Below are 17,177 nucleotides of genomic sequence, written 5' to 3'. Positions count from 1 at the left end.
AGTCTTAAAGCTGCAAAACTTATTATCCAACATAAACAGAACAGACAGCTGGGGATACAAGCATCACATAGCCAGCCCAGGACAATGGGAAATGGTAAATCCTAGAACAAGAACAACTGTGCTGCACAAGCATAGAAATTATCAAAAACTACACTAGGCAGCTTAAGCATATTTATGATGAAAAGGAAACCAAGTCACACAGCTCAACAAATGTTTGGGTGTTGGGTCTTAGCAGAAACCTGCCAGTCTTTTAATATCAACTCTATTAACTGTTCAGAGATTACTGGGTTTTTACCCGCTAGGAGTTAAAAAAGGTTACACTTGAGCAGATTCTAGGTCAGATGCTCTCAGGTATCTTTAGGCAAGCTCAGAAAACCATTTTTGTTGCAGTTGTTTGCAAAGAGAGACAGTAAGGCAGGAGAACCTTTAGTTTCACATTCTCATGCATACAACATTTCCAGCGTCTACACTGGAGTAATCACATAGGTCCTTCTGTGCCTCAGTATTCCACTGCCTGCATTTCCTTCATGCAATGCAATTCCCAGAGAAAGCACTGACAGCAGCAAGCATCAGGACAGACTATGAGATATTGAAAAAAACAATTTAAGACAATTTCTTTCTTACAACATGCAAGTGAAATTATACTAGCATGACATTTTTTACTGATTTTTTTCTAGAAGTGGCATTGCTGCTGTCATGACTAATTAGATTACCACTAAAGTTATTTTGAAAAATAAAGTATTTAATTTATTTGCTGTTATTCATTCTAAGTGTGGTTTTTATTTGCCTGGTATTGTAAACCAATTACATGACTAAGCCAAAGACACAAAAACACACCATGGATGTCAGATTGCAGCTCTGTAACACGTTGCACACAATAGGTGAGAAGTCAAAATATATATTTTTTTTTTTGTGGCTGAACTTTTTAAATGCTGACAATTGCTACTTGTAGGTTTTTATCTCTTTCTACCTAGAGCACCTATACCATTTGTCCTGCCTTCTATTCTTCTGAAGCCAATGAGGTTTAACATGCCACAGTTATACCTGTGAATCAATTAGGCAAAAAACCCCAGTGCCCTGGTCTCTGCAGTTTTGTAAAAGGATAGCTGTTTCACAAGCAACGAGCAAATCCAGTCAATTATCTGACACTATAAAATTCCTGGTATATTTGCCAGACTTTGTATATATGAACTGTTAATTCAGACTTCAACTTCTGCTGTAACAGAATGAGCTGTTCAGGGGACAAGAAATCTTTCATTTCATTGAAAATGAATGTCCTGCAAAATCATCTGTGACTCAGCCAAAATGAAAACTGTGACTATCGCTTCTATAACACAAAAATCTTTCTCCAGAATTGAAATCTTAGCTTGTGTGTAATGATTTTTTCAGCGGATTTGGGAAAACAGCGGAGGATTTGCCTCAAAACATTATATATTTTTACCAGTCTCACATCTCAGTTACTGCCCCTGATCATGCCAAGGACATGTCAGGTTTCTACATGGTGCTGTCTTCACCAAGGGCTTTCAGTTTTTGACTATCAAACTGACTGACCTAAACAGTATTACCCACTCTGCTTGGTGTCATCAAACTGTTCTTCATACAGCAAGGGTTTTTTTTATTTTGAAATTGGATGAATGCTGATAAGGACAGCCATGGAATTGCCACAGAGGGATTTGTGTACATAAAGCAGAGCAGGAGCAGGCTGCTGTGGAGCAGCCCTGGGCACAAGGGAAAATCTTATCACATTCCACTGTGCTCCAGGCTGCGGCTGGACGTGGCTGCTGGGCCCAGCCTCCTCACGAGCCGCTTTTGTGGCACAAGGTGACGGGTCTGTCCCCCAGCCTCGGTCATTCCTTATTTCTCCAAGGCATGTCCATCAGACCCCGATGCGCAGAGGGATGCGTGGGCTCGGTTAGATGTTTGCCGGGCGCTGAGCCGCGTGCCAGGCCGGTCCGGCGTGCGCGGCTGGAGCCGCTGCCCGGCGCGGGGCAGGAGCTCAGGGGCCGCGCCGGCGCTGCCCCCTCGGGCGGCGGCGCCCCGGGCCGGGCCCGCTGCGCGGGGCCCCGCCGGAGCCTCGGGTCCCGGGCCCGCGCACCTGCCGAGCCCGCCCCGCGCCGCCGCCGGCCTGGCGGAGCGGCCGAAGGGCACCGCTCGGCCCCCGCCCGCCCCGCGCTGCCTCCCCGTCGCAGCGCGGAGCCGGCGGCCGCCCGCCCCCGCCGCCGCCCTCGCACGTGTGCCGGGGAAGGCGCTCGGTGCCGCCCGGGCGGCGCTTCCCCCCGCTCCCCGTCGCCTCCCCCTCCTCCGCAGCGGGAGCGAGAGCAGCCTCCGCCCGGCAGCGCCGGGGCCGCTCGCCGCCGTGCCGCCCCGCCAGGACGTCGCCGCCGCCGATGGCCGCCCCGCTGCCCGGTGCGCCCGGCGCAGGGCGGGCGGCGGAGCCCGCTGGCGGCGGCCCCCGCGGCTCTCCCCGCCCGCCCCCCCGGCCCCCCGGGGCAGACCCGTCGCCCTCGCCCCCCGACAGGTAAGGCCGGAGCGGGGCGGGCGCCGCCGCCCCGCCGCTCCCTCCGGGGCCGCCCGCTGCCGTCGGGGGGCGGGCGGCGCCCTGCGGGCGGGACGCGGCGCTGGCGGGGCCGGGGCGCGGCGGCCTGGGGAGGGGGCGAGGCGCGGGAGGGGGCGGCCTGCCTCCGACCGGCCCGCGCTTCCCTGGAGCTCAAAAGTTGTTCGCCGGCCTCGGAGACACTTTCCGCCGCTGCGGATGCGTGCGTGTCCCGCCCCCCACCCCCCTTTTTATTTTTGAGGTTTCTCAGCCTGGGGTGAAAGGAGCCGGCAGTGCCGAGCCCGCCTGGTCAGGCTGAGCCAGCAGCTGCTTTATCCTTGCAGTGCCTTTCTCAGAGTGTCGGTGAGATGAAACCGCTTCGCCGGGAGCAGTGCCGCTGTCAGCGGTGTGCAGCCCGTTTGGTGCCTCTCAGGCTGTTCTTAAAGGCATTGGCCTCTATTCTTAGTAAATCTGGGTTTTTCATGCCGCATCTGATGAGTTTCGGTAGACTGAAGTTTACAAAATCTTAAAATACTGCATTACAGGGTTTTTGCTCCTCCTAAAGCAAAATACCACTTTAAATGAATCCTCACCAGTTTGGTAAGGATTTTCTGTAAGTGAAGTATCTTCATTTTGTATTGTTATGTTACTCTGATGGTTTTCCTCACTTTGTACTAATTACAATATGAAATCTGGAATGATAATAAAGAAGGTGATAAAGTAAAATATGAAGCCTGGGGGCATTAACTCACACACGTAGAAGACTCTTGTAATATGTTGGCAGATGCAGATACATCAGGTGCTTTGGGTGCAGGTTTTCAGATGAAATCAAGTAGACAAAGTGCTCTTCAATATTTTATGTGAGAAAACTATGCACCGTAATGTACACAGCCGTCTAAACAACCACATTATTAATGTGATACTTTAAACCGGTGCATAACTGAATTCTTAGGCAAGTACAGTAGTGATTACCTTCCCTACTCCTGCAAATGCTGCCTGGTGGTACTTCTGACACAGTCCTGTTTCAGCAGACAGCAACAACTGAGACATTTATTTTATGATGGAGCTGCAGAGATGCCAATACAAAACTAACTGAAAACAGAAATGAATGGATTGCTTTGCACTGTTTTCTCCTGTCAGTCACTTTGATTCGATTCTGGTTAAAAAAAAAGTTTCCATTTGTTTAAAATGCTGTTGTGATATACTTGGAAAGTTTTGCTGAGAAGTTACATGCATCTACTGTTGTAATATGTGTACACAGGGAATGGCATAAACACAGGGACAACAAAATATTTACTAATGTCCTTAGAAGCCAATATAAATATATCTCTGCTCTTACTCTGCAAAGACTTACACATACTCAAACAACTTTATATTCAGAGCTGAATACTTGGATTGCTTTCAAGTAGTGTTAGGCACTGTATGTTAATATATTCAGCCTACTGATTAAATAAAATAACTGCAAAAAAAAGCTAATTGCTGCAACCAGGAAGCATCGTGGTCTTAGTGCTTTAGTAGCTCATGTACTGTGGTTGGATATTGCAATTTTAACAGCAGCTGCTACAATTATTGCTTGATATGATATGATGTATTTCTGTTGAAATAGGAGAAAAAAGAAAGGTGACAGTATTTTGGAGAAGCCATCGATTCCAAATCCTTTTCCTGAGCTGTGTTGCTCGCCGTTTGCATCAGTTTTGTCAGCCAGTCTGTTGCCCAAGGCAACTTCAAGAAAAAAGCAGGTAAGATTTATAAATTATTGTTTGACAGTTTCTAAATTGGTTAAATGAAAGGTTGAGGAAAAGCTCAGTTACCTATTAAATTATTTTATAAAATAGAGGTGTTCATATTTCTGTAATTTGGTGATTTTTTTTCTGTAGGTCATCAATGGTTGCAGAAAATGAGGTTTTGGAATCTGTGACTTAAGACATGACTCTTCTTTCACAGAGTACTTGTGTGGCTCTGCAGATTTTTCAATTTAAGTGAAACCAGGGGCAGGCAGGCAGTTCTTTATGTCCTTAAATGAGAAGTTAATTTCTTTTTTCCCTTCCTCCCTACCTCCAATTACTGTCATCAGTGTTACAGAACAGAGGGTTTAACAGTCCTGAACAGCTTTTCTGAAGTTCTAATTTTGCCAGGATAATGGGAAAAACCTAAATGGCTGGGGAAGGAGCAGATGCTATGTACCTGGCTATATGTTATATGCATGTGTGTTTATCTGTTTATGGTGATGTTACTATATTTCCATAAAGACCTTAAACTGTAAGCCATGGCAAGATCTGAGTGGTCAGAAAGACCTGGCAGTACTGATCAGACAGAGTTTCCAGTTAATGGAGATTACTGGTGTCAAAGATCAGTTTCACTCTTTGAAAGCTTACCTGTTTCATTCTGTCTTCTCTTCTTGAGACTGGAAAGAGTTCTGATAAGGAACATCTGTGGGATTAAGATTACTCCCTCCCTCACACTCTGTTTTGGTGGTCTGTATAATCCCTGTTTTAACAGTTTTAAGGGTGATATTGGAGGTGTAAGAACTTAACCTGCTGCTGGTTATTCCATTTTTAGATTTGCATGAAGAATACACCCGGAAGTTGAAGTTTCTTGTAGTTGTATTAACTTTTCTGAAGCTAACCTGCCACAGCTGTTTCTGTGCACCTGCCAGAGAGCTTTGTTAACCAAGTTGTGGCTAGGACTTTAAGGAGGAACCTTCTCCTCACTTCTCCAGTGAAAAACATGTATGTGTCTGGGAAACTGCCCTGATTCGATCTTGCCCTGTTTTGCATGTCCACCATGGTGTCTCTCTATATGCTGTGGTGTCTTTCTGGACTACTTCAATTGCTTTTAGTACTTCTCCTACAATAGCAATACTAATTTGATGCATTCTGGCCAGTGTGCATCTGAATGTTGCTAACTCAGTGGGATAGAACTGTTCTAGTTTCATCTTCTTGGGCAAGGTGGAAGCACTATCTCTGCAGAGAAGGAAAAACACAGAATTCGTAACATTATCTTTTAGAACAAAAGGAGTAAAAGTCACATTTTTTAAAAGATAGTTTAAATTAGTCATGTTGCAGGCCTAAATTGCAGTCATTGTGGTAGTCTTTGGACTTGAAACTGGGAAGCATGATTTAACACACAAAGGTCACCTGCTCTTGTGGCCAGTCATATTTAACGTTATTGACAGGCTTGATGGGTTAAACCAGCTAAGTGTTAGCTTCAGTCTTTCAGAAGTTGAAGTTCATATCTTCACTGACGTTACTTCTTTCTTCCCAAAGGTTCATTTGTACTTCTTGTGGTGATTTCTGCTCATTTCTCCTGGATTTTCATTTAAGAATGTAGTGCTCCTTCTGGTAAAAGCAAGAACAAGAACAACTGGTTTCCTGACAGAAGTGAGCTAACATAATGCTGGTGTCTGTTGGAGGGCCTGACCTATTTTTCAGCTACCGTAAAAATGGAGATAAATATTCCTGTTACTTTTGTGGAGGCATTTTAACAAGACTATGGTTTCTGTCACCTAGGTGTCTGTTTATGGCCACTGCAGGAGAAATGATACTAGGCCAAGTGGACCATCGGACTATTTTTCAGACTCAGCATGACTGTTGTTACATTCTTCAGCTAAAATTATTGAAGTTAAGGCCAAATGACAATGGCCAAATTAAACTTGTATCTTTGAAATTCAGGTTTAAGTCTTCTAATAGATTAAAAAATTTACTCAGGTTTAAAAAGAGAGGGAATGCTAAGCAGGTGTGCAAATAGAGGTGAACTGGCAGTGACTTTGACTTCTCACAGGTGGCTGTGGAGCTGTGCTTGGAAATGGTATTTCCAGTCCCTGTCCTTATTTTGTCAACTTCATAGGAGCTCTGCGTGCAAATACATGTCTGTATATAAAAATTTTTTAAATATTACTGTTACGGTTTGGTAGTTCACTAACTCTTAAGAGAAACCAGCTACTCTTAAGAATTTTTTTTTTGCGCATAGCGTTGACAGCTGCCAGAATTCTTTCTCCTCTGATGATCTACATATGTTTTCAGTGATTTTTCTTTTAGATTGCTTGCTTTTGATTTAGTCTGTGCATTTAAGTTCAAGCATAGGGTAGGAAAATTGCAGAGTGAATTTCTACTTATGTCTTGTAGGTAACTATTATCAAAATGGGTGTTTCTAAAAGAGAAAAAAAAAAAAAAAAGAAAAGATGCCTCTTCTGGCTTGTTTTTGTCTCCAAAAAAGATTTTCTGCTTCTGTAGAAGAAAGAAATTGTAATGAATATCTGCTCTTTTATTCATAGCACCTGTGACATCTGAAATCTTTCTACTTCAAAATAGATTATTAACGTTATTTTGAATTCTTGTTTTTCTAAGCTGAATTTCTTACTGTCTTCTGATGATCTTTTATCATAAGCCTCTCAAAACGTTGAACATGCGGCTTGAACAGCATGTTTGTGTGGTTGACTCACTGAAAATAAGTTTATAAAAGCAGATTGGTAAAAGCCACACAGCAGAATAGTGATTTGCCTCTGTGCTTGGGAAGTGGTATGTCTATGTCTCCGAACATTATCTGGTCTGTCTCACCAACACAGCTGTCTATCTCTTTCCTCCCCTTGCAGTTTGGAAGAGTTTTGTGTTATATCTTTGAATCACAGAATCATGAAGTTTGGCAAAGACCCCCAAGATTGTTGGGTCCAACCTTTGACTGAACACCACCATGTTCAATTAACCATAGCACTAAGCACCATGTCCATAAGTGTCTTGAACACTGCCAGGGATGGTGACTCTACCACATCCCTGGACAGTCTGTTCCAGTGCTTAACAACCCTTTCACCAATAAAATGCAGAAAAGCTGGCAGCCCACAGCTTGGACAAGTGCACTCTTCCCTGGGTTGAGAACTGTCTGCATGGCCAGGCCCAGAGAGTGATGGTGAATTGTGGTGCTGCGTCCAGTGTGTGTCTGGTCACTAGAAATGTCCTCCCCCCAGGGAGGAGTGTTGGGCCTAGTCTTGTTTAACATCTTTACTGATGATCTGAATGAGGGGATTGAGCCTACCATTAGCAAATTTGAAGACCATGGGAAGTTGGGTCAGATTTTGATCTGCTGGAGGGCAGGAAGGCCCCGCAGAGGCACCTGGCCAGGCTGGATCAATGGGCCAGACCAGGGGCATGAGGTTCAACATGACCAACTGCTGGGTCCTACAAACTGGCCACAACAGCCCCATGCAGTGCTACAGGCTGGGGACAGAGTGCTGGAAAGTGGCCAGGGGGAAAGGGCTTGGGGTGCTGATTGACAGCAGCTGACCATGAGCCAGTGGTTGACAGTTGGACTGGATGACCGTAAAGGTATCTTCCAAACCTGGTGATTCTCTGATTCTATGAAATGTGTTCAGATAAACTGAATTTCATGTTTCAGGGTGGAAGACTTTTATTTGAATAGGCCAAAAGAAACCATCTCTCCCCTCATGTCAGGGGGACACAGTATGGTCAGTTTGGTGAATGGTGGGAAATGTTGCCTTCCTCTGAGGAATCAAGCATCTGCTGCTATTAGGTGGAATTCATGAACTCGTATGGAAAGAGTAATTGTGCCTCAGAGCCTGTGTTCTCTAAGAAATTACAAGGAACTGAAAATACAAAACACTGCACTTTTGTCTTTAATGGTGATCAAAATAAATATTAGTACAGAAAAGTATTAATTGTAAGAAAATTTGTTCTGTTCTTGTTGTCTTTTCTCAAATGAGCCAAGAAGAGGTTACTGTAATTTTATGGAAGCGTAGTGTTTTTTTGCTTTCTGAAAACAAAACCTGAATATTTGCACTGCAGTATCAATTCTTGCCCTGCTCAAGGATAAGCCAAAAACTGTTTCATGACAAAAGTAGTTCAAGGTAATTAGTGCCTTGTTTCTTTAAATTAAATTAGAAGTGCAAAAATAAAACTCAAGTAAATCTCAAGGTGAAGAAAATCTGAATTTTTACCTTGCCTCTTTTGTCTTTCTTGATGTTCTAAACAAGTAGATGTTTTTATCATGTAGAATATAAATATACTCCCACAATAGTCTTTCCAGGAAATCAGTTGTATGGAGACCTCCAATACATATGATTGTAGTGGAATTGACTTTGCTTTTTGTATTCATAAAGATTTTCATGTAAAGCTCTTTGACAAAGAAGAGCTAACAGGAAATTTATGTTTAAGAGCAGATTTTTTTAAAAAAATGTGTACTGTTCTAAGTTTATTAATAATATTGAGCATTGACTGTTGTAATTGGAGCACCACTTTTTTTTTTTTTACAGCTATAATTCAGGGTCTTCAAATGCATCTGCTTGGAGCCTCATTCTTCAAAACTGCATATAATTCTACTAGCAGACATACAGGGCTAAGTCTTCAGTACTTAAATGTTTTCGTGATAGATTTTTTGTCTGAAATACCTGTTTACTCTTGACTTTCAAACAGTGCAAAACCAAAAAGGGTTTTTATTTGAAATGCAATGATTCATAAATTTCTAATCAATTTCCAAGGGTTGTGACATCTTTTCCAACCAAAAGAGGCATTACTTGAATTTACTCTGTAATTCCAGTCTGTGTGTTTTTTATCAGATTTCCTTCCAAGCTGGAGACAATTGCACATGTTGTCCTTTATAAGTTCTCAAATATTTTCTTCTTTACAGCCTCTAAACATATATTAGTTTTCCCCATGGCTTTCCCTTAAATTACACAAAAAAACCTTAGAATTTTAAAGTCAGAAGGGAAAGGAAAAAGTCCTTCCAACAAGTTTATAGATTAACAGTAAAAACATTTTTTACAGAACCAACTTCAACAGCTCATGTATGAAAAGGTGTGCAACAGAAGGAGAAAATACAAGGTACTTCACCATACATTTTACAGTACTAAAAAGTGTGTAAGATTGAATTTTCATGATTTTATCATCATAAAACATTGTTATTCTACTCTTGGGTGCATTAACTGAAGAATGGAGCTCAAATTCAGAGCAGTTTTTCCTAGGAGTTTTGGTGCAGTTTTTAGCATATCCTCGGATTGCTGCATTTCTGATGTTCTCGGAGTTATTATCTTTTCAAATAAGAGCTTGAGAACTATAGAAACAAGCAGAGGCTTGTTCCCATCCTGCTTCCATGCATAAATGTTGACACAATAAGTATTATTTAGATGTGATATTGAAAAACCTCATGCCTCCATATAAACATCACTGTTGAACCTGATCAGTTTTCACCAGATGGAATTAACTTGATCATCCATGTAGAATAATATTGAATATTTGTGATGGATAAAATAATTTAATGCTCTTTATACATTCATATTTTCTTGTATCTGTTTACAGTAGATAACTGATTAACTTAGTTGTTCTTTCACATGATAATTCCAGAGTCACTAATACAGTATGGTTGTTGCCCCATGATTTTTGCTTCATGCTCTTTTTAACTCTTTGCAGTGGTAATCTCTACACTGTGCCAGTGTAATTAAGAGATGAAACTAGATGGATCAATTGCAGATGTCACTGTTAGGATAGGAAAAGGACTCCTCATTTTTTTCAGGCGCTGCTGATACCATGATTCACTCTCTGCTTCACTCTCTGCTTTCAGTTTCCCTTGCATAACAAAATGTATAGAAACTGGCAATAACCCTGAGATCTCTCTCCTTTCTTACCACACCGTGTAATAGAGGACAGCTTATATCTGTGTTTTAACATCTGCAAATCACTTGGATGAGTGTCCTTAGGATAACAGCAGTCTGTTAGTGCTTGTAAACAGGAACACCAATGGCCAGGCAGTGGGAGGGCACCCTGTTGTGGACATTTCATGCTGATCTCTTCTTGTGCATGTGCAGAGGCAGTAACTGATAGAGCTGCCAGCTGGGGATTTCAGGTCTCAGAGTTTCCAAACTTTTCTAGCAGTTGCTTATTCCTCCTAAGAAGATGGCACTTGTATCACAAATTTTACTTGTGGTGAAATTTGGCAATGATAAGTGGGAGATAGCAGTTGACCAATGCCCATGTTCTCTGTGTTTGTCTTCAGCATATTTAAAGCTACTACTTCTGAAGGCATTCACACTTTTATGACTGCTTTTGATTTGGGAATAAACAGAAAAGGAGAATATCAAGCCAGAGTATTTAAGCATGCCTCTCATGTTATAGTCCTGATGGGAGTCACCTCAAATGGGAAGATTAAAAAAAAATGCTAATCAGGCCAACAAAAATCTTTCAAGAAGGGCAGGTGTGGGAGGAGAAATTAAGATGGAGAATAAATTAGACCTCTGCTCTAGTAACAATGTGAAGTTGCTTTTCTCCTGTTTCAAGTCACAGAACATTCATTTGCAGCTAATCAGCTCATATTTTAGCCCAATAGTGTACATGATATTTAATACTTAAGTCTCAAGAGAGAAACATATATCGGTTATCTTAGATATGTCCCTGTGCTTCTAATTAGGATACTGATGAGGTGTTCCTGCCTGTTTCTGATATGCTTATACTGCATACTGGTAGGTCTGTCTTTTAGCTTCTTTGCTTGACATTATATCCACAGGAAATCAATATACACAAGATTGTACTGTGATCAGAATGGGATTTTTCAATTACTGCATTCTTGGGCTATAAATAGCCTTTTTATATTAGTTATGTTATGATAACTCCTGTTACTGATTACATTAAGACTTGGTGTTTATGAACAGCTGCAAGCTCTTGATAATGGCACAGAAATGGTATCAGCTGTTGAGAAACAGGCTGGAAGTTTGCAAGAATTTATTCTCATAATTGCTAGAATTCACTGCTATGTAGTGAAAGGGAAGCCCATGCAATACGAGGGTGTGCTTTTCTATTAGGCTTGAACCTATTGACACAAAAATAGGCAGCTGAAAAAGCTTTGCAAAGAGCATGTGTAACAATGCTTTAAGATCCTCCCAGTTTGTGAGGAAAATTGGCAAGGGTGGAAAACTTAATTATGTTCCTTGTGGCTCAAACTTTTTTGTGAATTTTCCTAGGTACATTGTAATGTCTGTGTTGCTTTACAGGTAATACAGTCTGTTTTAGTGCAACTGCATCTGCTCCAGTCCTTATTGACCCTCCAAGAGGGTGTACTGTATGCTCTGTGTGAAGAATAAGACCTGTTAGTTTCTTTGTGTAAGGGACTATATGTGCAGAAAAACAACAGCTCAATCACTTTGAAACCTCTCTTTTGTGGGGTGGTTTTAAAGTAGGTAGTTATTTGTCAAGTGCAGGTAAATGTACCTGTGCTAAAACCACCCTGTGTGTGTTTCTATGGTCACATATTAAAGGGCTCTTCTGGTAAAGAGACAAAATGACTGTGCCAGGCAGACAGGAGCTGTCACAATGAAGGGCAAATAGCAGCAAGAATAACTTGCCTGATTTATCTTGATCTTGTGTAATAAACTTCTGCCTTAGCTCAAAGACAAGTACAAAAAAATAGCATCAAAAGTTTTTATAAGCCTTACTGGATTTATATTATCTAGATTTTTCTTTTTCATCTACCAAGCAAAAGCTGAGTCTGATTTGCTCTTGTTACCTATAAATGCTTGCATTCCTGCATTGTATCTGGCCAAGCTAGGAATAGATCAGCTCTTGTGACTCCATATTCAGTGCCTTAAGGACATCACTGACCTTCCTCTTCTAGCAGGGTATCTCTATTCCATATGTTGTTACAAAACCCTTATTGGAGTTACTAATTTACTAAGGGCATTTCAATTCTTGCCCACTCCATTTAGTCACGCTTTCTTAAGTGGCAAGAAGTAGAAGTGGTTTGTATTTTGAAGTACCTGAAAAGTATCTGCACAATGTTTTCACAACTGTATCTGGTAGCTTAGTGACAAAAATAGGAGTGAAAAGCTGCATAAACATAGTAATTTCAGCAAGTGAGCTGGATCTGATTTCCTTCCTGTCCACTAGCACCAGCAAAATTCCTTGCACACCTGCCATGGACAAGTAAAATCTTTTATTTATAGGAAAAAAAATAAAGTGGTCATATATGTTCCCCTGAAGGCATATTTGGCTTTCAGAGCCTTTCTGTATCTCACATTTATCAACAGAACTCCTCTTGACTTTCACATGGTGAAGTGATTCTGCAAGGCTTGCACTTAGAAGTTGTGTTTTATTCAATTTATTTTCTTAAATGTGTGTTTGTGAACTTTAAAAAAAGGAAATATTTCTTAATGTTATTTTCAGTACTCTTGGGTGCAACCATGTTTACTTTCACTAGTATACATAAATTACTGTAATATTTTTTTATAAAACCTAATAATTATTTGAATATTAGATTTTTATTACTAAGTCAAATAAAACACTTGAATTTTTGGTTACTTTCTGGATTGGTTTGGTCAGTTCATCTGATTGGAAAAGATACAATGCAGATAATTTCACTGAATAAAATGAGCCTTTTCTTCACCTTGCAGACAAATGGGTCAATTTTATTCATAGAGCAAAAAGCTGCACATGCTTTCAAGAGCCAAGGACCTTCAGTACCCAGGGATAAGGAAAAATGGCTTGGGCTATTTTTGTTTCTTTCCTGGTGATGTCACTAATGCAATTCTGCAAGTTCTACAGTTGCTATTACCTAAACATTTTTTCATAAGATCCAAGGGAAAAAGAATAGAGGGAGTTTTTTGTGCTGCAATTATGTGCATGTCTAATATTCCTTGAGTAAAATGCCTGTGGGATCAAGCTCTGGTACCACAAGTTTTTTTCTGGCTCTTACAGCAAAATTTTGGAGCTATATTACAGAATTTTGAAAACATGCTCCCACAGGAAATAAAAACTGTCTGCCTAAAAGGTAAAAACCTAATTGCAAACACTTGACATTTATCATAGCTGTCTCTAATAGAAAAGGATGTTAATTCCAACTGTTACGTAATTAACACTTTAAACTTGATCTCAGAAGTACTTTTTATTTTATCAAAAACAATCATAAAGACTTTGGACTGAAGTTGGACAAAAATAAAATGAAATAAATACCTTAAACTGCTAGATTAGATCCTATGGATCTTTTGCTGCTATAAACTGAATGTAAAAGGAGTCAAAGTTAAAAGTGAACCTTTATTACGAGGCACGGAAATGGGTTGTTTGATAATAATGCTGTATTTTAATTGGTTTATGGTTTTATTAGAAGCTCTTGTTTTAAAGCTAACAACGAGGATCAAATGTCTGTCTCTAAAGAAATTCTCTTTGTGACTTGGCATAAGTTTCTTATCAGTTTTTTTCCATCCTGTGTGTCTCAATCAAGGACAACAGGTTTTGAAATTTTAGGAAAATATTTATCTTTACTTCCTATTCCTTGGCAGTATTTTATTACTATTTGAGAGCTGGTGGTAAAATGCCAGTGCAATGCAGGTTTTAGTTTTTGGAGGGAACTGTATTTTTTGTATTTATGGTGTTTGCTCCTCTTGTTCATCAACAGAACTTACTTCAGTACTACTGATTTTAGGATTTGAGAAAGGTGATTTAGCATGAAAAGAGATGCTTTGAATGTCTTTTGACGCTAAAAGATTCACAGATTCTGAAGTATCTCAGTGGTGCCAGAGACTTGTTACGTATTTGCCACCTGGAAAGCTCTCAAATAAGAAAATCCCATAAAATAAAATTGTTTATTTTTAACTTGTCATTGTACAGTTTCTTATGTCTTGAAGATGAGATTCCTTTCTAAATACTTTGGGATTGATACAGAGTGTGCTCATTTCCTCTGGGGGAAAAAAACCCCTCTAAATATGTTCTAGTGAAATTTAGTATGGATTATTGTAATATTTACCAAGTCAGTCCTGAATATTTTTAGGACCTGTACATCAGGTGTATGATCAATAATATACTTGCAGTGACTACCTATGAAATACAGCAGTCTACATATCTGACATACTATTGTTCAAGAAGCTATGAATACTTAATACAAATAATTTTTTAAAAATGTCTGCAACCTTCAGCTACAAAAAGCAATATTTCTGATAAGAACTGCTTGGTCAAGAGTTATAAAAGAAATACCCAATATCACAGTTCTAACATCTGTTTAATAATTTGGTTTACAACAGGAATATTGCTTAGTCATGCTGCATAAAAGCAGAAAAAAAAATCTGTTATTAAGTGCATTATGAGACCTTTAAAAAAATTATAGCTTGCCTTATCGTTTAAGCAATACAAAGTGTTGCCTTCTTTGACAAAGAAGGAAAGAATAAACCCAGATTTTCTTTGTCAAACCATGCTAATGAACACAGATTTTTATGCATGTATTTGATACATAAAATAATTATGTGGATGGGGGTGATCAAAAACTTGGGTTCATAAAACAGTCTTAAATGTCATTCCTTGTAACATTTTATGTGTCACTTTTTCAAGCCGTGGTTGCATTGGAAAGGTAGTAATTGCTTTACTTAAAGTAAAAGGGATGTTTTGCTTCTGCTTTGAATAAAGGTAGTTAAGAATCATATAATTAAACTCCATGGATTCATTAAATCTATTCTTATGCTCAGTTACTTCTCTGAAACTCAAAGATCAGAAGCGCTGAAAAATATTTTGTTTCCCTGGAAAAAGCCAGAGAAAAAGCCCCAGGACTGTAACCACTCAGTGTGAGGTGTTAGAATGCAGTCTTTAATGATTTGGTTTTGTTTTGACAGTAAAGACAAAGCTCTGAATGATAGAAATGTGTGTTGTTCTGCTTATTTTTATAGCCAGAGATAATGTGGGCATTTCCAAGGACAGAACACAAGTTTTCAAGCTCTTTGGTTGGTTGATTTCTATTTTGTCCTACCCCAGTGTGTTCTGTCATTGGCTTTGAGTAGGACTGAATTCACATAAATGGAATGACATTTACTAGAGCCTTAGTCTTTGTGCTGACTCTCCAATATTTAGGCTATGAGGAATTAGGTTTCAAGAAATATTGCTAACTACTTTGTTCTGCTTCGTGTTATCACCTGGATGAAGGTTGGCAAGTTCTGCGAAAAGCAGACATGAATTTGTCTTCCAGAAGAGTAACATTGCCTGCAGTTATTCCAATAACTCTGGAGAAAAGGGTATGGCATTTAAATCAGTCTTTTAATTCTGGCATTAGTATGGGTTGATAACAATGTTTAAACATGGCTGTATTTATTTTTTTCACCTTTTCTTACATTTCTCTAGTGTAATAATAATGTTTATTTTCTGATAAATGTAGAAATTTTTTATTTCATTATGTGAAATATGTTTGGTTATAAATATATGTCCACAATTGAATTTTTTTATTGGTGCTCTTTTCTCTGTAACAATAATTTTGTACTTTGTGCAGGAAATTATTTTTCTTACAGATGAATGTAGTTTTTAAAGTGTCATGATTGCACTAAAATATGCCTCTTTTGAAGGCTACGATACTGTTCTTAACAAAGGATTACCGGAGTCTGCTTCCACAGGTTTTGCATCAGCCTTAAAAACAATGTGCTTTCTCCTGACCTGTTCTGGCTAATGCCTTTATAGTGGATGGCCCATCATGTATTTTGGGAACCAGGGTGACACTGTACAGTGTTTTTCCATAGCCACTACAGCTTGCCTTTTTTTGTTATTTCAATAAAAAGGTGTAAGCGGTGCAAAATGATTACATCTGTGTGCACTAGGGTTGCCTAGTGTAACTCAATGCATCGGGGGTATCTGTGAAGTTAAAAATACACATGGAAATGAAGTACAGAAATATGACTCTCTGCTGAGCCAGATATGTTAACTTATGAGAAGTTATTTCAAACAAGTTGTAAGTTATTAATTAGTTCGATTTATTTTGTAAATGTGTAGATATTTTTCAAAACCTCATTGCTGCATAATGTGCTTAACTCATTGTTAATAGACTCTTCTGTTACTCAGTGGCTTTTTAATGTACCAGCATTGTGAAAAATGAAGGTTCATAGACATACTGCTACAGTTCTCATGGTTAAATGGTTCTCATGAGCAGCTTATGTAGAATGCAGCATATATTTATGGCATTAGTCCTGTGGGTCTAAAGAACTATATAAACACGTAACTTTTATTGATTTGTGATATTGATGGTAGTCACTGATATTATTTCTTTGTTTGAGTTCGAGGGGGAGCCTGTGAACATAATTGGGATTGATTAGTACAGATTAGATAATGCTGCTGTTTTACTAGCATGATAATATACTATTTTTCTGGTATAATAGCTTTAACATTTTGATATGTGTGAAATGTGCACAGTGTTAACATGGTGTTAGCTAACAATTTGCAATATCTCTGTTACTATTCTGAAAAATACTCCTTTAAAAATTGTGATTTAACTTCTCAGCTCTCATCCTCTCAATCTTGTGGCTACCTCCCAGTCCTCTCTTCCTCCCCCTAACACCCCTTCAGAGCTCAGATCTTGAGTTGTCATAGTTATTTTATTTTTATCTGGATTTTGTTAATTGTTTGTTAGGAGAGTAAGGTCTTTGTTCTTGTGCTGTGTAGTTGTGTTAGACTCCTCTGGTATGCACACAGCAGTACTTGGTGCTGTGTGGGAGGGGAGAGGTGTAACTTTGCTCAATCTAGCATTCAGAAGGCTAGGAAACTCAGTTTTAACTGTAGTGTATATCTCAGTGGATTGATTTATTTTTTTTTGATGTTGAAAGGTAATCATTCTGTCTGAGAAAATACAAGAGTTTTTTGACAAATTCACAGAAAGATAATTTTCTGCACATTCTCTCTCATTTTTTTTT

General features: G+C 39.6%; 1 protein-coding gene across 1 annotated transcript in view; it reads left to right on the top strand.

The window, feature by feature from the left end:
* Positions 1-838: 838 nt before the first annotated feature.
* Positions 839-17,177, top strand: part of GRB14 (growth factor receptor bound protein 14) — a 57,564-nt gene continuing 41,225 nt past the window's right edge. The window contains 5 exon segments of the mRNA XM_021528607.3: positions 839-881; positions 1,936-2,267; positions 2,269-2,362; positions 2,365-2,518; positions 4,140-4,272. Of these exon segments, the coding sequence (XP_021384282.3) occupies positions 839-881; positions 1,936-2,267; positions 2,269-2,362; positions 2,365-2,518; positions 4,140-4,272 (756 nt within the window).

This window comes from Lonchura striata, chromosome 8, assembly GCF_046129695.1.
Source record: "Lonchura striata isolate bLonStr1 chromosome 8, bLonStr1.mat, whole genome shotgun sequence".
Lineage (NCBI taxonomy): Eukaryota > Metazoa > Chordata > Aves > Passeriformes > Estrildidae > Lonchura > Lonchura striata.
The sequence above is the reverse complement of the archived record's forward strand: the minus strand, read 5'-3'. Positions and strand labels throughout refer to the sequence as shown.